General features: G+C 43.0%; 2 protein-coding genes across 3 annotated transcripts; both read right to left on the reverse strand.

Annotated features, from left to right (window-relative positions):
* Nucleotides 1-1,192: 1,192 nt before the first annotated feature.
* chadlb (chondroadherin-like b) lies at nucleotides 1,193-6,811 on the reverse strand. Its single transcript, XM_062526391.1, has 8 exons — nucleotides 6,785-6,811; nucleotides 6,031-6,198; nucleotides 5,655-5,849; nucleotides 5,184-5,485; nucleotides 4,456-4,954; nucleotides 3,432-4,118; nucleotides 2,441-2,607; nucleotides 1,193-1,600 (listed from the first exon to the last, which is right to left on the reverse strand). Exons 2-8 carry the CDS (start codon nucleotides 6,196-6,198, stop codon nucleotides 1,300-1,302), a joined length of 2,319 nt encoding a protein of 772 aa, XP_062382375.1. The 5' UTR covers nucleotides 6,785-6,811; the 3' UTR covers nucleotides 1,193-1,299.
* Nucleotides 6,812-7,879: 1,068 nt separating this feature from the next.
* On the reverse strand, nucleotides 7,880-20,976 carry rangap1b (Ran GTPase activating protein 1b). 2 transcript variants are annotated; one of them, XM_062526488.1, is made up of 16 exons: nucleotides 20,861-20,976; nucleotides 20,019-20,142; nucleotides 18,402-18,529; nucleotides 18,196-18,255; nucleotides 17,924-18,103; nucleotides 16,881-17,015; nucleotides 16,552-16,710; nucleotides 16,179-16,292; nucleotides 15,959-16,058; nucleotides 15,716-15,800; nucleotides 15,406-15,577; nucleotides 15,107-15,211; nucleotides 14,873-14,975; nucleotides 9,957-10,045; nucleotides 9,448-9,569; nucleotides 7,880-8,890 (listed from the first exon to the last, which is right to left on the reverse strand). In XM_062526488.1, the coding sequence occupies exons 2-16, from the start codon at nucleotides 20,128-20,130 to the stop codon at nucleotides 8,812-8,814; spliced, it is 1,743 nt and encodes a 580-aa protein (XP_062382472.1). In that variant the 5' UTR covers nucleotides 20,131-20,142; nucleotides 20,861-20,976; the 3' UTR covers nucleotides 7,880-8,811. The 2 variants fall into 2 exon arrangements, with proteins under 2 accessions (XP_062382472.1, XP_062382473.1); XM_062526489.1 differs by lacking the exon at nucleotides 20,861-20,976 and adding an exon at nucleotides 20,588-20,696.
* Between the last annotated feature and the right edge of the window lie 1,694 nt (nucleotides 20,977-22,670).

The following is a 22,670-nucleotide window of genomic DNA, read 5'->3' on the forward strand; positions in this document are numbered from 1 at the left end:
TCGTCCAGATTGCTAGGTCCACACTTGTGCATTCTTCTCGTTGACTCATCCCACTGTTTTTCTATGGAGTTTAGATCAGGGGACTGCTATGGCAATGTCTGAAGCTTGATTTTGTGTTCAGTAAACCATATTTGTTTTGATCTGTGCATTTGTTTTGGTTCATTGACCTGATGAATGATCCAATCATGACCAACTTTTAGGCCCTTGGCAGAGATTGTTTGATTTCCTTTGAAAATGTTCAGGTTTTTCTTGGTGTTCATGATGCCATGCACCTTAATTAGGTTCCCAAGGCCTTTGGGAATTAAAACAGCCCCACAATAGCAAAGCCCCTCCACCATAATTCTGATTAGGCATGGGGTTCTTTTTAGTATAGTCATTCTTCTATGTATGCCAAAGACACCTTAAGTGTTTTTAGCAAAAGAGCATAATTTTATTTTCATCTGACAATAGACCACACTCCCAGACATGTCATGGTACCATTCAGTAATTCCTGCCATTTACATTGTTCATTAAATGACTCTACTGGCTTTAACCTGACATGCTGTATAAATAATCTATTAGCAGTGAGGTCACTTTTGACATCATACCATCATCATACTGTGCGTGGGAGCAAAATAGCCATGGGTCTTTGTCCAAGCATGTTTGCCACATTTCCAGATGATTAGAACCTTTTATTCATCATTTTAATGGAAATATAGGCATTTTCAACAAAATACCTAGTTTCCATAGACATTCTCTTACTTACAAATGTCAACACAATTTCTTTTTATTTCAATTTAGTGTATTCTCTTGTCTCTCCAATGTTGAAAAATGACCAGAGGATTTAGCCTCTGAGTGACTTCATTTTCATACCATAGTGAAAAAGAACGTCATGAACTACTTCTGAAAGTTCACAGACACTCTGATTTACTTTAAAACGTTGCATTTACATAGGAAAATGCTCCTGTTAAATGTTGTACGTAATATGTTTCAGGGGTGCCAATAATTGTGAGCAAGCTGTTTTTGTTAAAAATATTTATTTCTTTATGAGATTTTCCTTTTTCTCAGAATAAATTTGCTTGCCTTGCAGGGTATATTTTTCCACATTGTTTTCATTGTGGGAGTACAATAAATCACCTAAAGATTATTTTTATACCTATTTTTAGTCAACTTTTACCAAGGGTGCCAATAATTCTGGAGGGTACTGTATATCAATGTAGTTTGGATTACAAAAAAAGGCATCCGGGTGTGCGTCCAGATGTGTGGCCGTCTGTAGTGACTAAGCTGTGAATGCATATCTGTGATGGGATCCTGCATGAGTTACACTGCCTTCCTCTTCTTCACTGTGGCCTGCTTTTCTGTGTGTGGTGTGTGGGGTTGAGTCTGCCTCTTGCGTGGCTTGGCTTTAGCCTTCATCACACGGACTACCTTTGGCCCGTTGAGGAGGGCCGGTTTGGGCTTGGTGGCCTTCGGGGGCTTGGAGGTGCGTGGGGCTTGTGTGGAGGGCAGCCTCTCGCCCGGGCAGCTCTTGAAGATGTGAACGTCCTTGACCTTTTGACCCTTGAGTTCTGGCGGGTGAGCGCAGGTGGCTCTGACCTTCAGGTTCACCTTGTCAAGCCACCTGAAACGAACACACACACAAACACACACATAGGGTAAGTTAAGGACAGCAAACAAAAGCACAAAAATCCATCAGGACATAGCCTCTTTAGAACTGTGCAGTACACCTACCGTATACTGTGTAAAAGGAGAAAGTGTAGCTTGCTATTTGCTTGCTGCACAAGTTGTACAAGTACATTTAACAACTGTCCTGAGGAACTCTGTTTTTATGCTTTGTTATAAGGAACTGTCTATCTGAAGGTCAGGTACAGTGTGTGTCAGCATATATGGCCACAGTGTGGAACATTAACACAGTGAGTTGTGGAGTATGTAACTGCTGTACAGACCTCCACCACTAAATGGAGCCAGCCTCACATATAATCCCCATGTTGGTTAGATTGGATGTGTCAAAATTGCCAAGGTTCAGCATAAAAATAACATTGAAATCACATTTTTGGAGGAGGGTCTTTGCTATTATTGTTCAACTCTATTCATCACACAAGTTTTGGGGTAGGGTACAGTTATTTTGGTCTACTCTATTCACTGAAATCTCGATTTTATGACATTATCTTGTTTCTGGAGAACATGTGTTCTAGCTTCTCTTTGTAATATATTGTGATGCTCTTAGTACCAGAGAGTGTTGAAATGGTGACCTCACTACACTGGAATGAATACATGAAGTGGGTTCCGTCATGGTCCTACACTGTGTCAATATGTCTACATATTTAGGAGAGGTGAGCTCACAAGATGTTTGTTTAGAGCCCACTGGTGAGATCTGAATGAGGCCAAAACAGTGTCCATTCTCATGTGTACCACTAGGGGGCAGTGTATACTTGAGAGCTGTGTAAAGTATGCAACTCACTTGCGCAGAGGCAGCAGTGGGCAGTCACAGTGAAAAGGGTTCTCTGCCAGGTTTATGACCTCCAGCCCAGTCAGAGGCCTCAGGTCGGGAACCTCCTCCATGTGGTTCCCCTCCAGGAAGAGGCTCCGCAACCCAGAGCCCAGCCCAGACAGAGAGTCCTTAGACATCTAGGAGAGGAGAGGAGGAGTGGAGAGGAGAGAAGAGGGATTTACAGAGGCATGAAGGAACTGACAAGGACTTTCTTTGAATTTGAATTATGATCTGTATACGATTTGCAGCACTAAGTAACCTTTACAATTGCATGATTCACATAATATTTCATGGTGGTTGCAGGTGCTGTCTCTGTCACTGTTGTTGACAATTATGTTAATTGTGCCCTTCATCCAGTCATGTTGCCCTAGTTCACCCTTTTGATCATGTTTCTTAGTAGTGTTTATTTCTGTAAATATCTTTACTGTTTTACTTAGATCAGTGGTTCTCAACCTGGGAGTCGAGACCCCGTTGGGGGTTGCAAGATCATTTTAATTCTACATTGAACCACCACCAAGTTCATCTATTTTGTTTAATTGCCAGTACCATATCCAACACACATGCTAACAGTGTTGTTGTTGTTCACACTAGGCAGTCAATACATTGGCAGTCTGGCCTTAGCTAGGGGTGAGTAAATTGGCAATAGTAATACTGCAGCCTTTGTGGGCTAATCATTTTATGTCATGATAATGTAGTCGTTTGTGGCTTTGTTGTTCTATTATCTCATAGAACATCCAAGTCTCAACCCACGTCTATGGAGGTGGGTTCTCAAAAAAAGTAACATTGCTCCAACTCAAGTCTCCAATCTAAATAATGTGATCTACGAGCACAGCAGTGAAGCTGAAATTGAATGGTGTCATAAACACCAACTTGATTGTTCTGGCAGGTCAGGACTCAAAAACAGGTTGAGAACCACTGACTTGTACCATGTAACTAACAATGGCATTCTGGTAGCACCTACCTTCTCTAAACCCATGTTATCCAGATAGAGGTGTTTTAAAGAGTCCCCCACGGACCGGAACGCCTCAGCGGCCACCCAGCGGATGGGGTTTCCCGAGAGGCGCAGCTCCCCCAGGCTGCCGGCCTTGGACAGAGCGTCACTGGGCACGTCCCTGATCTTGTTGCCACCCAGGTGGAGGGTGTCGAGGTTCGGCGCCGGGTCGAGAGCCCTCGGCGAGACCGTGTTGATGACATTGGAGGTGAGATAGAGCGCCCGCAGGTTCTCCGCACCGGTCAGAATGCCCGTCTCCAGCTTGGTGATGGCGTTGTTCTCCATGTGCAGTGCCAATAAGCCTGGCAGCAGCTTGAAGGCGCCCTTAGGGAACTGGGTGAAGCGGTTCTTCTCCAGGTGGAGGTAGGTGAGATGCGGCAGGCCCTTGAAAGCGTCGGGGCTGAGGGAGGAGAGGTCGTTCTCGGACAGGTAAAGGTAGATGAGGCCCTTCATGCCATTGAAGGCGCCCGTCTCCAGCTCGTGGATCTTGCAACGCTGCAGGTGGAGGGAGACCACGTCGGGAACGCCGGGAAAACTGTTGCTAGGGAGGTAGTGGAAGTGGTTGCCACGTAGGTCCAGCAGGCGAGTGTCGGGGGCGAATCCGCGAGGGACCTTAGTGTGGCCTTTGTTCTCACAGGAGGAATGGAAGATGTCCGCCTAAAAAGGAAAACACTTCAGGGTCAATTCTAAAAATCAAACTCATTATCATCTTACTTCAAGATCAAGATCATACCCATCATCATCATGACTAGGCCTAAACCAACAGTATAGAATAAGAGATAGAATAGGTCTTTGTTGCCATACGATTACATTTCCAACGAAATGTATAGTGCTCTCCGGGCAGTGCATCATTCATTCTATAAAAATATTAACTGTTAACAGATATTAACCACTTTTGAAGTATGTTTTTATGTATGTCTTTTTATGTATGTGTATTTTTCACACAAACACATCTCAACAGCTGGATCCCGCTATCCGGCCATGCTTCTCTCACCTCACAGTGGCAGGCATCTGGACACTTGATCTTGTTTGGGGGCGGCGTGGTGGGCAGAGTGGCCAGTTCCTGCTCCTCCCGCTCGGCCTTCAGCATGGCCTCCTGGCTCTGGCAACGCAACTCCCCCGGCTGCACGGCCTCCAGGTTCTCCCCGGACAGGTGCGGCGGGCCTCCGCACGTGCCGCCCAGCCGCACCTTCTCCCGCAGGGCCCACTCCCGCAGCGGCCGCAGGTAGCAGCTGCAGTAGATGGGGTTCCCGGCGAGGTTGAGGCGCGTCAGCTTGGGGGAGCCGGCGGCCAGCGGCTGCAGGACGCGCAGCTGGTTGTGGCTGAGGTCCAGGTGCGTGAGGCTCTTGGTGAGGAGCACGGCGGTGTTGGAGAAGTCCTGAAGGGACATGTGGTCCAGGAAGAGGTGGGTGAGTTTGTTCATGGAGACGGCGTCCTCGCCCATGTAGGTCATGGGGTTGTAGCTCAGGTCCAAACGTGTCACCTCTGGAAGTCTAACAGCGAGAAACAAGTATGGAAATGTATTTTAAGGACAGTTTTGGCCTTTGGGTCAACAGTCAGATCAACTTAACAGTTTTCCGGTTTTTTTGCTTGTAAATGTAAATTCATAGCCTCTTACATTTCTAGACATGATACCCATTCACCTTTGTTTCCTTTCAAATTTGCCTACATGCTTTTACAAACTGCATTATCCACTGTATGCACAAGAGCTGTCAAAATTACCTGGTCATAGTTTCAGTTGGGAAAAACTGGAGCTCGTTGTGGTCCAGACTAAGTCTTGTGAGGGTGAAGAGCCCAGCAAGAGACTCAAGATCCAAGTTGTTGAGGTTATTGTGACTAAGGCGTAGCCACTTGATGTTTTGCATGCCCTGGAAGACCATATTGGGCAGGTACACAAGCTGGTTGTGGGTGAGGGAGAGCAGGTTGAGGAAGCCAAGCTGAGAGAAAGCCCCTGGTTTGATCTCCTCTACCCTGTTCCGGTCAATAAGAAGCTGCTTCAGGGAGGACAGCCCATCAAAAGACTCCTGATAAGGACCAGAGAGAGTTGAGGTATGAGGTGAAATTCATGTAAAAACAGAACAATATGGTATGACACGCCTAACAATGCAATCATATTTATTAAAATGTGCTATGAAGCCTCTTACACCGGATTCCTTTTGTGAAATTAACTGATGATATAAAGCAGGGTGTCACCTGTAAGAGAATCTCAATGTTGTTGTTGGCCAGGTTCAGGAAGACCAGGCGACCCAGGCTACGGAATGCGCCCTCTCGCACTGTGCGGATGTTGCTGCGTTGCAGGGACAGGTGGGTAAGGTATGGGGTGTGTGCGAAGGCATTAGTGGGAAGCACCTGGATGTCGTTCCCTCTCAGGTCCAACTTCACTGTGATCTGAATGGAAAATATAGATGCTTCTTTAGAATATTTGTGTAAACCAAACACCTTACACATTTTACGCCATGTTTAACTTATTTCAGTGTTATAACATCAATACTGGGGTTGTTTTAAAATGAATACAACTAGAATATTGCCTACTGTCAGATAACGTGCACCACTTTGAAAGACATCTCACCTCATCAATGGTCGGAGGAACCGCTGTTAAATTCTTGTTGACGCACGCAACCGTGAGTTGCACTGCGTCACATACGCACAATTTTGGACATTTGGCTGAATGCGCCCCAGGAATCCCAAGTATTAACAACGCCATTACTGGCCACAGGGAGACGTACATTTCACCCATCTGTATAGGGGAAAGCAACTGTATCTGTAAAGTTGAACAAAATAATTAACTCCAAATGTGTTATCGGTCTTAAAGATAATCTCCGTCTGAGATGACACAAAATGAATGAATACGTGTTATTTTCCGAATCAGTAACCTAAGCATGTAATCTACCGACACATTTTTGGATTAGCCTCATTTCTTGGCCTTCGCAAAAAATCTGGTATGCGTAGGAACACTACAAGGCACTGTCCTAGCGGCAGAATCAACAAGAAAGTCCACGGCAAACTTCCCAACTCAACATCAAAATTCACTAACATGCAATGTTTCTTATGGGTCAGATACATCACCGTTTGTCTGCTGACACTGAATGTGCTTGTGTCGTATCATAACAGACACAACACTTTGTTCAGTTGAATGTATGAATACGATTTCTCTATGCGCAAAAGCCATGCCCATGGAAAAATCCCAATGCGTTACGTAGAGATAATATCCAATCTCACCTCCAAACTAAAATAAGCAACAGAACACCTATTTGTAACAGGTTAATAGTTACGGAGGGCAGGCCTATACATTTTGCATTCTAAGAACACGTTAATAAACTTACATTTGTGTCACCAGATGTTTACCGCAGCTGTCCAACTTCACGTGTTGTGTATGCATCCAGGTGATACGTGTGGAACCCAAATTAGACAGGAGAAACAAATAAACAACCACATCAGTAAAACCGAAAAAAAAACGTTTGAATAGGCTACATAATGATATCATAATTTTAAAAAGGTATATTCAGATATCTAAATCATGATCACGCACAGACAAGCTTGACTTGGACAAGACAAGATACAGTTATGAACTCTTAACTTACGCACAAGATATGGGATCCCAGAGAATTTTTAGTCGGCAAGGTATGTGTGCGGTGTCTCCCTTGGGAGTCCACCTCAGTCCACAGTTTAGCTGGCAGCGGCGGGTTTGCACAAAGGCGCGCAGTGTTTTCTCACTGGGCACTCTCGACTCTCGAGTGTCTCTTATAAATAAACCATACACAGTACGTTGTAGCCACTGGCGGTTATATTCTGAACAGAAAACGTTTTCCTGTTACTTTTCTGTAACGTAACGAAACTATACTGCAAAATATACCAGTAGTGTATTGTAACAGCAGTGTAACAAATACCTTGTCCCTGCAGCCTCTCTTAGGGAAAAAAGTTGTCCCCAAAAAATGAATAACTGAGCTTGGAATTGTTGTCAGTTTTGGTTTGATAGTCTCCCCAGTCATAAACCCTTGGTCCCCTTGCAGCCGTATGTTCTCTCACATTGTCTGGTCTGCACAACAGCCCTCCCTCGGCCGTTCCCCATCTAGAATAAACTTCTTTTATCCTCCATTCAGGCCAACCAACGCTCGCTAGATCCATCCCTATGCGCGTTCAAAGTGCTATAGAATTCTGTCTCTCGGCTTAAGAAAACAGCACCATACAATGTCGACTCCAGAGAAGTGAAAATATGCTGCAGACAGAAGTCGAGCCATGAAACAACCAAAAAGTTCAGCAACCACGTCTTGGTGGTACAAAGTTGTTAAACCATTAGTCAGCCAGGAGTTATTGAATATCTGCTCTTATCATGAAGAGGCAATCTAAATGAAACCATTCAGGTCATTATACACTTTACGCTTTTTACACTAAATATGAAAAAATTTGAAGATGTTAACTCACTTGTATCCATTTATTTGAGTGGTACTGAGCATGTCAATAAAAACAACAAATATAAACCACATTCACCATGTGTCAATACAAATGCAATATTGTAATAGCTTGATAATGTGCACAAGACAAAAGTACCTCCTTGATCCTTCTTGTAAGTCAGGTTAAATTCTACAAAGGTATGTAGCAGCCACCTTGTTTACTTCCTCTCCCTACCTTAGTCACCTGAGTACATATTTTGATATTGTCAAATGTTTTCCAAAATGCATATGTTCACTCACATAATTATTTTGAAGAAAAATGTTGAGAAAAAGGCAAATTGGAATGTGTAAATAACAGTGCTGCACAATATAAAAACGCAAAATGGTTAGTAGTCACCTTTGTTATGTCTTCCCTGTTCACCTTAAGTCTATTGCTCCACTTTTTAATATTTTTCCCTTTCATTATAAAAATATACATTAAAATGTAAAAAAAAACCTGACCTGCACTGTTGATTAAACCCAAAATATCCCACAACCTGATCTACAGTTCCTGTATAAATGAGGCACTTTTCAGTCGCTTATCTTCCGATCTTTTCTGAAATGTACGTTAACAAATGGAGGATTCTCAAAGTGTATTTTAAGTTAGCTATAAAGGACACTGAGATGAAGCAGAAAGTTGTGATAAGAAATGTAAAGGCTTGTCCTTCTAGCATAAATGTATGAGTGGTTGTGGTACGTCTGTTAGTCACGGGCATGAGAGGATTTCAGCATTGGGTGCAAAAAAAAACAGGTCTTACTAAACTCATCACTATACAGTTCAAATGCTACATTAAAAAAAAAAAAAAAACCACAGGGGATCTGAAAGAACTCTCAAATGTCTTAGTTGTTGCATTTAAGCAGCCTTTGCGGAGACCTGCAGTCCGATGGCTGCCAGACTCCTCTGCGCTCTCCGTGCTCTTCTACGCAGCGGTCCTTCTGTCCAGTGCTGCCTGGAGGGCGTCTCGGCCACTGCTGCAGCCGCTCAAGGCCTCACCATACCTGTGTGGACACACACACACACACACACATCTTGTGAGAGGAGGATAGAGGCCTGCACACTGTTGTACAAGCTCCCAGGCAACTTTATTTTAGCAACATTTCTACCCGTGAGGGTCTCTTTCAGGCTTAAAATAAACACACACATTTTACCATGGGGAACTATGTGGACTCTGACTTCTAACGCTCTTAGTCATACAATGCAAGCTGAACACTAAAAGCAAGTAGTTGCATTACAGTTGGTGCTGAAGAAAGCTAGCTAGAATATGTATTTCTCACATTGTAAATTGCATTGTTGTGCTGTTCAAGCCGAACAGAAACAACACAATGTTTTTCATTAATTACATTTGAGAAGTATATTTTGGTCCACCTGCAGATGAGTAGTTGATGTTGATGCAAACATGAAATAAAAAGGTGACCAGCTGTCAATACTTCAGACTTAAAAACAGATATATTTGTCTAAATGTATTAAATGGCTCTCACATTTAAAATCTATTAAATTAACCCGAATTCAGTTCATATTTGTTGGTATACAATGTGGAGTAACTTATTTGTCTTACTTTGAAACAAAGGTCTGCAGCACGTCTGCATGGTCCAGAGGGAAGTACTCCTGCTCCACTGAATGACTCAGAGCCAGCAGGTGACCAGGCATCACACACGCCTTCTGGACCTTGCCCTCTCCCTACAACAATAAAGATGCTCGGATGAACAGCTCTACAGCACTAAAACTCACTGAATATATATCCACACGCAAACAGATCAAGTAACAACTACTATGGACAAAACATTTGCTACTGCAGGTATAGGTATTTACTGATCAAAAAAGTAAGCAAGCTTTTAGTAGGTACTTGAAATCACAGTCACTGACATTTAGCAAAGGACAGATTGGAATGACTACAGTAATATATTTTGGTTGTCATCTATCACTTTCCAGATGGCCATCATAACAATCAATGCAACTAGGATGATACAATATATTTAATCTAATTATTTACAAATCCCCCATGTTGGATCAGTAGAATTAAGTTTTGTGCGTGCAGTAGTAGAAGCAACATTAATGACAAGTTACCTTCAGCAGTCCCAGCGTCACCAGAAGAGAAGAGAGGAAACTATAGGCCTGGAAGTACGAGCCACACAAAGCTTTCTTCAAAAGGGCATCTGTTGGACAAGACAGTGATCCTAATCATTCAGGTGCATCACATTAATCATGGCATTCAAAATAACTGGATTTAGCGCTTACTTTTGATGTTTTATATGATCCATTCCAGACCCATTTGAAATGGAGCACATTTAAATTTACGATTTTTGCCAAAGTGACTTAAATACTACAATCATATTACAAGGTCCATTGTCCCCGGAGCAACTCTGGGTCTTGCTCAAGGGCTCTACAACAGAAGCTGAAAATTGGGAAACTTTTCTAGCTACTGCATGGTAACCCAGCCCCTTAACCACTTCGCTACCACTGCCGAAGAGTAAGGAATAAGTTGTCTGCCGTTCTAAACCCAATGAGCCAAAATCCCAAATTAAAGGAGCATTTCACCGCTGGAAAGATGAATGTGTATTTAAATTGGGTCATTTGTCTCAGTGTTTTTCTACCAGTGTGCCGTGAGAGATCATCAGGTGTGCCGTGGGAAATTGTACAATTTCACCCAATTGGTCCAAAAATATATACATTTATATATTGCAGAGGTGGAAAAGTCCAGCTTCATAAAGTAAGTCCTACCACATATGTGACCTTCCACGGCGAAATCAGTCACAATGTCCACATTTTCAAAATCAAAGTTATTACGTTTTCAGGAAGGGGCATAATCAACCTTCAAAACGATACCTATATCTAATGAATTGAACGTCATATTACTGAAATATAAACATTCAAAGGAGTTGAGTTCATCCGGTCATGCCAATAGAAAAACGGAGAAATCTGCCTCTGAAGATAACCGTCGGCTCAACACTCACGAACGCTTTGTAAGGTCGCCGCTATTACAAGATTTACGGTACTTGTATCAACGACACAGCACGCGGATGGCTTGGTGGTTGTCAATGAGTGCATTTACCGTAAAAATTGGAATAGAGCGGCAAAAACGAGACGCCTCTAACTTCCTGCTTCCTCTAACTTTCTCACCTCAACAAACTCACGTTTTTAGGCTACAAAAGGTCAGTTTTTCGGCGAAATGTATTCACGGCCGTACAGTGTAGACCTCCCACTGTTTCAAAACACTTACAAAAAAAATCCACGATTTTAGCACAAGTGACATAAATGGCCATTTTTCTCAGAAACGCCTGTTGCGACAAGCGACTGGTTTTGCCGTGGAACGTCACATATCTGTGCCAACCATTCATTTAAACCAGCTGATTCTAATTAGCACAACTCTTCAGCTATGTAGAGCAGCTAATTAGTGAGATCACCTGTATTAAGGCACAGGAAGAACCAATACATGGTTGGATTTTTACTTTCTGAAACTGGACTTTTCCACCTCTGATATTTTGTTGCTGAAAATAATACTATCCCATTGTTGAGCATTTGTGGCTGCAGTATAGAAGCTTGCCAAGTAATTAAATACTCCTCTATGTCAGTAAGTGGCAGTAGGTAGCACAATTATTGATGACCTTGTTAATATAAATTACATTTTAAAAACAATAAAGTGAAGTGATGCATGCAATAAAGGGAGGTGAAGCTGTGTGAGGCTACCTACGATGGATAAATGACTGAACACTCTGATTCTGGGCCCTGGTCAACATTCTAACCCAAACAATGAATATCACATTGCACTTTTTTGCACTTCTGGTAAGACGCAAAATGTATTTCGTTGTCTTTGTACTTGTACTCTACACAATGACAATAAAGTTGAATCTAATCGAAAAGAGCCTAGTAGTAGTGGTCAAGTGGTCAAGAACAAACAATGAGATGGAGGCAAGGAAGAGTGATCTTTCGCTTGGCTTCACTTTCAATGGGGACCCGACTGCACTGACGGCGTTATGCTTGGTGTGTGGGGAAAAGCTATCCAACAGTGCGATGGTCCCAAGCAAGCTTAAAAGTAGAGCCCGACCGATATGGGATTTTGAGGACCGATACCGATATCGATATTTGAGAGTTTCAATAGCCGATAACCGATATATTGGCCGATAATCATTTTTAAAGATTTTTTTTGGGGGGGCTTTTATGCCTTTAATCAGACAGGACAGTGTAGGGTGACAGGAAATGAGTGGGAGAGAGAGTAGGGTGGGATCCGGAAAGGACCACGGGGCGGGAATCGAACCCGGGTCGCCGGCGTGCGGTGCAGGTGCCCCAGCCAGTCGCGCCACGACTGGGGCCACGATAATCAGTTTTAACCAGCATAATTCAAAAACGTTCTCCTATAAAATGTTGATCAAGTTGGGGCGTTATCTGTTTAAATAGGCCTAACCATCTGGTTTCCTAATAAAACATTCTTATATATAAAAAAAAATATATTAAATAAGTAGTGTGGTCTTTTCACCTTTGATAACCACCATTGCACAAAATATTATTTTTACTTTACCTTTAACCTTTGTAAACCATGCTTGGTGTAAACACCTTCGTTGAAATGCAAAAAAAATTGAAGACTAGAACAAAAGAGTAGGCCTATGTGAGTGTATGGGAATTAAGGTTAGCTCTGAAGACTGGTTTCATGCTCACATTTATTTTGTGTGCTGTCTTCGTGAGCTTAATGTAACAGTTTACACTCACTGACAGCACTGACAGGACCATCATGGACAGTCTAAGCGATCTTTGTGAACAAGTCAACAGCAGCTTAATAGTTTTAGCAAACAGAGGTGTTTTTTAGGATGCATCATAGCCTACTACTTCCACCGGCTAGATTCCTCTAGCTAAATCAAAGATCCTTCATTACTCCGCTTAACTCTCTCTGGATAAATGTTGGCGCTGCCTGTAGTTAACTTAATTAGCTCCCCTTATGATCAGAAAATGAACGGGATGACGGTCGGGAAGAGACAATTACAGTGCTGCTATCAATATCCTCAGTATAACCACGTTTATGTTTTACAAATACAACAACATTCAAATTAGCCTCCAGCACTCAACCAACAACGTTGAGCTAACGTTCAATTTGTTTTAGCTTTGGACTTAACATTGTGGCTCTAAGATTAACGTTAGCCTACAGCAGTAAAAATCAAGCATGTCCGATAAACATTCTTGCATTTATTTAGGCTTTTAGAAGAAATGAGAATTACATTTCACGTGAAATCATCCTACCATGTACACACAAACCACTTCAGAAAACTATGACACGCAAACTGCAATTTGTTGTCGTTGTTTAGGAAGTAGAACTAACTAGTCAAGCAGAGTGCGTGTCTTGCAGTAAGAAGATGCGCCCACTGGTGGAATACCACGTAATTGCAACACTAGACATGTGAATAGAGGATCAATATTCGGGTTTCCTTTATTTAATTAAAAAATATTTATCGGCCCTTATAAAATATTTATCTGCCGATACCGATAGTTTTGAAAATGCCTAAAATGGGGCAGCCGTGGTGTACTGGTTAGCGCATCGGGCTTGTAACCGCAGGGTTGCCGGTTCGATCCCCGACCAGTCCACCACGGCTGAAGTGCCCTTGAGCAAGGCACCTAACCCCTCACTGCTCGCCGAGCGCCGCTGGTTGGGCAGGCAGCTCACTGCTCTGGGTTGTGTAATTCACCTCACTGTGTGTTCACTGTGTGCTGTGTGTTCACTAATTCGGTTAAATTGGGTTAAATGCAGAGAACTGAATTTCCCCTCACGGGATCAAAAAAGTATATATTCTATTCTTTTCTATTCTATTAATATCGGCCGATAATATCGGCCGGCCGATATATCGGTCGGGCTCTACTTAAAGGGATAATCCGGAGTGAAATGCACTTTAGATCAATTTTTCGGACTATTGGGAGTACATACGTTGAGTTGACACCAAATCATGTCATTCGGATGTATTTTGAGAAAGTTCGATTGAATCGAGTCAGTACCTTTCCGGAAATGTCGCAGCTGCAGCTAGCAACGTTTTAACAACACTTTATTAACATTTCTGGAAAGGTACGGACTCGATTAAATTCATTCTGGACTCTCTATCCGACCACATAAAGACGTGGGGATACTTCGGTTTGGCTTTAGGGATCCTCTACTCACTACCACGTAAGTGTAGTGTTGTTTGGAACAGTAGAAGAGGTATAAAAATAGCGTTTTGTAGCGGCGAAAGGACATGCCCGCGTCACTTCCAGGCTAACGAGTTTTGGCTAAAAACGGTGAGCTCGAACTTTCTCAAAATACATCCGAATGACATGATTTTGGTGTCAACTCAACGTATGTACTCCCAATAGTCCGAAAAATTGATCCAAAGTGCATTTCACTCCGGATTATCCCTTTAAAAGCCATCTCCTAAACTAAACACCCATCACTTCAAAGCAAGAACACTGAGTATTTTGTTCACCTGCATGAACACACTCAGAGCAAAGGTGTGAGAGAGCTCTCAGAGCTAGCTACAGTACTTAGTAGCTGAACGTAGTCAAATAAAAAAAATGCCACACACTATGGCAGATACTTTAACAAAAATGACCCTGATGAAGGCGTGAGCCGAAACGTTGGTCAATAAAGAAATATCTTGAAGTTCCGAGTGTGCCACGACACTTCTGTTTAATTTAGAGACTTAGACAGATGACTCTGATGACTACCTCAACTGAGACAGTGGTTAAAAAAAATGCCAATTCTTGCATCGGAGGATTCTTTCCAAGCAAGAAATATTTCAGAAAGAAACAGATCCCTCTCGTCTCAAGGAAATGAAAGGGTGGAAGCACGACCGTTCGAAAATACTACCATGCTTCTAATGACATAAAGCTTACTGCAGATCAGTAAGCAAACAGAACGCAGGAAACAAGTCTGTGTTAAAATGTGTTTTATATTGTGCCAAATGTGTTTGAATGCCATTGCCATGCATCTTGTTAATGACACTGTAGGTCCACTGCTGTGGCTCCCTCACCTGTAGTGTCCAACACAGCTTTCTTCACTTCAGGCTCCTCTTCATACACAGAGGAGATCTTCAGAAAAGCATCTGTAATCTTGCTGGGATCTGAGTAATCCACCTGAGAGAGAAAAAATGACCTGCTGATGATTCTGCATTCACTGAATTCCAAAACAAAAAATTGCTATTGAATTGCAAGGGGTGTTTTTTTTTTAAATATTTATCAGTCTCAGTACAAGGTCCACCTCTTACCTGCTGCTCTATGAGAAGGGTTCTTTTGGCGCCAAGATCCAGAAGGTTCTCTGCTGTGGGTGAGGTGAGGAAGGCCTGGAGGTCTGAACTACAGGCAGGGGACACCTGGGACAGAGGAGGGTTAAATGGGAGTTAGTCTACTAGAGGGAGATTTCAGATGAGAAACAAGAAGCACTGTTAGAAGGGTTGGAATTCCCACAATAATTGCAGATACCTGAACCATGCTTCTGATTTCTGTTACAATGACTTGCATGACATTTCTGAAAGTGCTCTTTGGATTCCCTGACCCAAGTGCTTACCCGGTCTGAGGGCTTCACGGGGCTGCCGTCGCCATCACTGCTACCTTGTGATTCGTCCAGACCGTTCTCCTCCTGCTCCTCTTCATCACTCTGTTCTTCTATTTCTTCTTCTTCATCGTCGTCATCATCATCATCCTCTTCGTCATCTTCATCTGGTTCACCCTCATCATCACTACAGGGAAGGACTTTGATTATACTTTCACACACCAATGTACAGCAAACATACACACATGTTATGCGTACAGCCGTCTGTAAATCAATCGTTGTACCAGATGGACAACCATTAGACAAGCAGAGAGAAAGATTTTACCTGAGTGAGCCCAACATGTCTACCATGTTTATGCTCTCCATAGCCTCTCTTACTGCCTCACAGCCTTCTTCACCAAAGCAGTTACCTACAGACACACACACATAGAAATTTGCTCACCATACTGTCAGTGATACAAGCTCACAATACACAATAAATGACAAGGTATTAGCAATTAAATTAATCCGATCACTACGCTACTGATTTCTTGCTTTATTTTAAAACTGGCTCATGATTATGTCATACCATTTAAATCCAACTTCTCCAGCTGGGTTTTGTCTTTCACACATCTGGCTACCACTAGCGCTGCGGCCTCGGACAGTTCACCAAAGGACAGGTTCAGTTCCTGGAGCAACAAAGTCACAAAAAGTGCACAAGACAGGTTCACATCACAGAAGGCCCAGGTTTTTACGGTCGTTTAGAACAAACTTGGGGACTGTTGCATGACGTGAGATGTGTTTCTGACCTTGAGAATGGGCAGTCCTTCCCTCAACGCTGCAGCGATGGCGATGGCTCCTTCTGACCGCACCAAGCAGTCCCCAAAGTTAATGACTTGGACGTTGCGAAGGTGCCTGAGGGCCTGAGAACACAGCACCAGTTCAAATGGTTACGTAGCCCAATGCGGTTCCAGAATATATCAACCCTTACATATTGGAGCTCTATTTTGGATTAGTGAATGTATGTTGGTCAGCCCAAGTTTGAAACTCAAACACAATGCTGGTGAGTCCGGGTCCTTTTAAATAAAATCCTCGCTTGCTAAATAAAATCCTTTTTTTTTTTAGCATGGTCAGTAAAAATGCCCATTCGTACATTATTCTGACATCTCCCTAGGCCCTCACCTGTGCCATTGGCAATGCCCCTCTCTTGGTGAAGGTGTTGTCATTGAGGTTCAGCACTCGTAGATCAGGGTTGTGTTGCATGGCTCCAGCCAAAGCTGTTACACCTTGGTGGTTGATCCCATTTTGTGGCATATGGACTTCCTCAAGACTGCCCATCAACTGAGAGACAAGGAGAGAACGACAAAGAGAGTGAGAGAGAGAGAGAGGGGGAGAGAAAGGATGCCGGGTTAAGAAAGAACCATGGCATAATAGAAATGTCATGTGGGAAATGTTACAGATTTGGCAAATTTCTGCATCAAAAGAAGGCAAGTCAAACAGCAGATGTATACCTGGAAGGCCTTAGCAAGTGCAGTGGCACCTTCATTCTCCAAGCGGTTCCTGCCTGCTATGAACACCTTTAGCCTCAGGGGAGAACCAGCGGCACTGGACTGCTTATGACACTCAATCAGTGCACCTGCCAGGATCTGTTACAAAAAAAAAAAAGTGTTACACATATGCATCTCTCGTTACACCTAATATGCATAACCCTACATAGAGCTGTCCATATTTTTGCATGGTCATGTGAAAAAGGCCTTCCATGCCTGTTCCTATTCTACCTGATGAAGATCTGTTGATCGAAACGTTGCCTCTTAAAATAAATAAATAAAGTATTTTTGGAGCCATTATACAGTGTAGACCAGTCTTCAACCTTTTACAGCTAAAGGACCCCTTGGCTGTGAGAGAGACTGAGCACGGACCCCCACACCTGGCCCACCTCAAATCATGTGGACAGTCAGTCATGAGTGCCTACATGCACGCTAACAATATAATACAACTAAGCAAAACATCACACAAATACCCCGCAAAGTTCAGGGTCCATCAGTTCCAACATTGAGCAAACAAAATCAAACAGTCGAAACGTAATTTATCTCCCGGAATGAAAAGAACGAGTTTGCTTATGCCGCTGAAAACCAAGCTATTCAACTAAGACGCACGAGGGGGAAAAGTGTTCCATAGGTTAGCAAAATGTTACACAGGATCACATGATCACATGCATGATTCATGGGTAGCCTACAATGTGTTACTTAAAAACGAATATGAAGTGATTTTCTTTTGAACATTATGTTAACTATGACAAATTTGATTTTTTGGAAGAGAAAAAAAATGCTTCAGACGAAATATTTTCGCGGACCCCCTGCAGTACCTCCGCGGAACCCCGGTTGAATACCCCTGGTGTAGACCCTCCCTTTCTCCTTTGACATGTTTTTGTCTAGCACAATTGTTGGATGTGCGCACCAGTCTCTTCAAATGCATTGGACACTGCTGTTGCTGCCACCTTAAATGCATTGGACACTGCGGTTGCTGCCACCATAACACACTGTTAATGCCTCACCTTGCCTCCTCCGATACCCATGCCACAGTTGTTGAGTTTCAACTCGCGGAGGGTGTGACAAGCTGGACTTTTCAAAAGGGTCTCAATGCCCTTCACTCCGTCTGGCCCAAAGGCATTGTCACTCAGGTCTAGTTCAGTGAGTCTGGCTCCTGATTTTATCAGAGCACTGCCCAGCGATTTCTATGGAGGAGAGAGAGAGCGGGTGAGAACTGCCAATGACCGGTTTCTCGCCGGTTAACATCAGACTGAAGCCAAACATATCATGGACTCACCAGGGCAGCAGGGATTTCAGACCGAAGGCGCCCTGTGAACATGTCACTCCAGCTACATCTCTGCATGAAAGAAGAATAAGAATGGCACAGTAAATGTTAGTTGAATAGCTTATTGAATGCTACAATAATGTATTCATACAGTCATGTCTCAATGACCCAGAAACTAATCGTCACTAACATAACAGAACAGAACATGAAAAACTAACCTGCAATTCATTTTTCTTTTCCAGAGCCTTAGCAATCGACTGTGCTGCCTCAACCCCAATGGTGTTTCCTTCAAGTCTCAGAGCTCGAAGCCCCTGGAACTCCTCTATGGCACGCACTATTTCAGCAGCTGTTGAGGGAGACATGCAGCTGTATGACAACAGTAACCACATGACTACAAAGGTGACTTTATTCACATGTTGCTACTTATACAGGTATAAGGTGGCATGTTGCTACTTATACAGGTATAAGGTGGCAGCAACAGCAGTGTCCAATGCATTTGAAGAGACTGGTGCGCACATCCAACAATTGTGCTAGACAAAAACATGTCAAAGAGAGAAAGGGAGGGTCTACACCAGGGGTATTCAACCGGGGTTCCGCGGAGGTACTGCAGGGGTCCGCGAAAATGTTTCGTCTGAAGCATTTTTTTTCTCTTCCAAAAAATCAAATTTGTCATAGTTAACACATGAAGCATTCTGGACTTTTGCTCTGGGGGCGCTGCTTCCGGGGGGCCTGGGCGGCGGGTCGGATCAGACTGTGTGTCCTGGTCGGGCCGTGGTGTGTGTTCGCGCGGTGTTGTGGTTGGGGTGGGGCTGGCGCGGGCCCCGTTCTCTCTGCTCGCGGATGGTGGTGGGAGGTGTCTGCGGATGGGTGGTGGCGCCGCCTGTGGGCGGACTCTGGCTGGCCATGCTCGGCCATGCTGCTCCGACGCGCGGTTCAGGGGTGGTGTGTGGGTTCACCTGGGGGGGGCTTTGTGGGTGGGTGGATGTTGCGTGCGTGGTGGGTGGGTGGATGTTTGCATGCGTGGTGGACGATGTGCGGGATGCCTCTTCGGGTTTAACTGGGTAACCTATTCCTACGCACCTGTCCCCACAAAAGAGGTGTGTAAAAGCGTTTTGTAAACCCTCTATAGCATAACCATTTATATCACCATTGATATACTTATTAATACTTAATATGACTTACAGTAATACTAACACACTCTATTTCTCTTCCCTTTCCCCTATACCTCACCTGTGAGGTAAACCATTACCAGCCATCAACCATCTCTGTGCCTGTCCCTCATCACACCTGAAGTCACATCCCTCTGACTGCCCTACCATCGCCATTGCCTTCGCCATCCCTATGACTGCCCTAACATCGCCTGCTGTGGTTCCCTGCCCGAATCTTTGGCCCTCGGATCCCAGCGACCCATCACCTTCCGAAATAACTAATGGATTACTAATGGACAATTTATTCCCTACACTGGACTATTTGAACTTTCATTGTCATTGTAACTTTCAAACTACAAATGACTGTACTTTAACTGACCCAAGGCAGATGGGTTGGGCCCTTGAGTCGTGGGTCTGTCTGAGGTTTCTTCCTATATGTATCTCCAATTCTAGGGAGTTTTTCCTTGCCCCTGTTACTCATGGGCTCTCTTTGAATGTCTAACACTCTGTAAAGCGCCTTGAGACATGTGTAATGTATTGGCGCTCTATAAGCGACATTAAATTGAAATCGAAATTGAAATACACCCTATCAGTTGTTCTGTATGCCTGCGTCGGAATTATACTCAGCGAAAGGATACAAAACATATCACAAGATTTAGGATACTTCGTTCTAAAACTTCCTCTTACCGGATTCGGCATTATCCAATTTAAGGCCTTGTCCCTTGTAGCTCAATTCTCCATCACCCACATGCGTTTTGGCCAGCGCCTCTGTCAGCTGGGCAATATCTGCAGACGCCATTCGGTCAGCAACCTGTCACATACGTACCAAGAGGAAGTGTTAACATGTAATTCACTGATAAGTGGCTAAATTAAGCCAAGTAACTTTAACGCTAGTCTCTCACATAATTAGAGGTGTTAACCTTAGCACGTTGTCTAATGATGGCCAATAATACAATAACAAGTGATTAGGTTAGCTAACTCATTAACTGTTACCGTTAAATTGGCTGTAAATCGACTATACCAGATGTTGCAACATCTGGACTTATTCGCTTAATCGCAAATAAAACGCTAGCGTTAACGTTAGTTCCCTTGCCTATGGTTTCCTCGTTGACCAGGTCTCGGGCACAGTGACACACACATTAGCTGGTTAACGTTAACTATCTGTAACTGTATAACTGAACCTTAACAGTTAGCAATCGACTGAAGTTAGTGTTATGAAAAGCGTTCAATTCTTAAAAGGCAACAAAAATGAATACCAATATCACATTCGGATTAAGGGAAATCGTTAATTAAATTACTGCATCTTACAATAACGTGTTAACTGCCCAGCTAAGGTTAGCTAACACTAGGTACCCGCTAGGTAGCAAGCTAGCGCTGAAGATATCTAACCTATACAACTGACAACTTTTGACGAAATAATTAATGGATCAACTAATATATTACATCACATGGCATCCCTATTCATTGATTTTCTTATTCTTCAGAGGTACACGAGCTACGTTATCATTACAACAGCCAGTCAAACTCACCGGTTACCACGAAGTAGGTTTTAAAAACGACACTGTTGTCAGACCTCTGTTTCCTCCCGCGCGTTCTCGTAACAGGTTGAAAACTTCAGCAACGTGCACCATAGTGCACTGCTCACGCAGGGATTAGGAGGAGCTTGCTCTAGGTGGCCTCCTGATTTTGTTTGTAAAAAAAACCCTAACTAACTAGAACAGTTTTACTTGGATCTGAGAATGGTAAAAAAAAAAAAAAAATTAGGCTACCTTAAAAAAATGCATGGTCTATTAAACCTAATTAATTTATCAGAGGCTTTAAACAAATCCATTTTGAGGCCATTTTGAGGCCAAGATAAATCAAATTATTTCAGCCCGGTTAAAATTGATCACATTTCAACTAATTAGATCCATTAATCATGAGCAGGTCTAAGCTTAGGAAGAAATTAATGTGTCTCAGTGTGTTTTTTCAGCATATAGCTTAACAGAGACAAAAGTCCTTGTCACTCTGAGATGACCCCGAGCTTCTTAATACTACATCTCAAACATAGAGATCAATTCATCTGAAACTCCTTCCAATTCAGGCTCTCGAAGTTAAAACATGATAGCATGTGATAAGATGTCTGAAAAGAAGAATGCAAATGCAACAGCTACTGTGTATGTTATTATTCAGTTGTTTTTCTCTTCCGGATTTAGTTTCTTCTTCAGTGAATCACTACGAAACAAAACCCTTCAATTTCACTCCAAATGTCTTACTTTTGACCTTAAGACCCTTCTATGATTAAGTAGTTTTTAAGTAGAGATGTATAGATTAAGGTCGATTAAGAAGAAAGCTATTGAATTGACCCTTTATTGGTATTCAGATTGACCACCATCTGTCCTTCACTCAGCATGTAAACAGTGTTGTTGCACCAGGCACCTGGAGGGTAGGCCAGACACAGTTTTCTGTAAATATCTTGAGAACCATAGGGCCCGAATGACCAACTTTTTTCCTATGTTGGTCTCAAGGGGCCATGTCAACCATCCACTCATTTGAGATATAGCGCCACTTAAAAATTAAATAGCAATAAAGTGATGTAATCGCAGGTATCTTTAGCTAACATGTTCAAAGCTGTATGAAATTTGAAGTGTAGGATAATTATAACACCCTCTGAATGCCTGCCAGGTTTTGTGGAATTCCGTTGATGGGGGGCCATATCAGCTACACACACACACAAACAAACACATGCAGGCAAGCAGGCACATACACACACCCCAGTAACCCCCCCCCACACACACACACAAGTGTACACATATACACAAATGCACACATATATACACAAAATCAAACACACCTTATGCACACACTCATTTACAAAAGTAGGGGATGGATTTTTGCGGAGAGAATGTGCAGGACTGGGTGATCATATTGTGTATAGTTCTGTGGTAGGCCTACATCTAGTTTAGACTCTTTGAGAATGACCCTGTGCCAGGTGAGGACATTGTCTGCGGTTTAATCATTAACATCCCCTTGTTTGAATGTCCTACCTAAACCATATTATGGTAAGTTTATTATATAATTCTCTTGATGAAATGCTCTTGCCCAGAAGAGATGTAATTGATAAATGTATGAATTATAAAGGCATGTGCTTGATGCACATGATTCTGCAATAGGTGCAGTCCACTCCACACTGACAGTTCTCTTTTGTACATCTGACAGGGTCATCAAAACGTTATAAATTACATTACATTAAGCTATTGTATTTGCATTACACATTTTTCAGATATCATGCTGGTCAGATAGTGATAATTGTCATTTCCCATGAGTATTTTGCGTCCTCTTGCGGTCATCTTTCAACAA

The sequence above is a fragment of the Sardina pilchardus genome, chromosome 22, assembly GCF_963854185.1.
Source record: "Sardina pilchardus chromosome 22, fSarPil1.1, whole genome shotgun sequence".
In the NCBI taxonomy this organism is placed as follows: Eukaryota; Metazoa; Chordata; class Actinopteri; order Clupeiformes; family Clupeidae; genus Sardina; species Sardina pilchardus.

Coding starts and splice junctions, on each gene's coding strand:
- chadlb (XM_062526391.1), bottom strand. CDS start 6,198: ATGGGTGAAATGTACGTCTCCCTGTGGCCAGTAATGGCGTTGTTAATA. Junction 2,608..3,431: donor ATAACATGGGTTTAGAGAAG/GTAGGTGCTACC, acceptor CTCCTCTCCTAG/ATGTCTAAGGACTCTCTGTC. Junction 1,601..2,440: donor CCACTGCTGCCTCTGCGCAA/GTGAGTTGCATA, acceptor TGTTCGTTTCAG/GTGGCTTGACAAGGTGAACC.
- rangap1b (XM_062526488.1), bottom strand. CDS start 20,130: ATGGCGTCTGCAGATATTGCCCAGCTGACAGAGGCGCTGGCCAAAACG. Junction 18,104..18,195: donor CTGAAATCCCTGCTGCCCTG/GTGAGTCCATGA, acceptor TCTCCTCCATAG/AAATCGCTGGGCAGTGCTCT. Junction 15,801..15,958: donor GGAGAAGTTGGATTTAAATG/GTATGACATAAT, acceptor GTGTGTCTGTAG/GTAACTGCTTTGGTGAAGAA.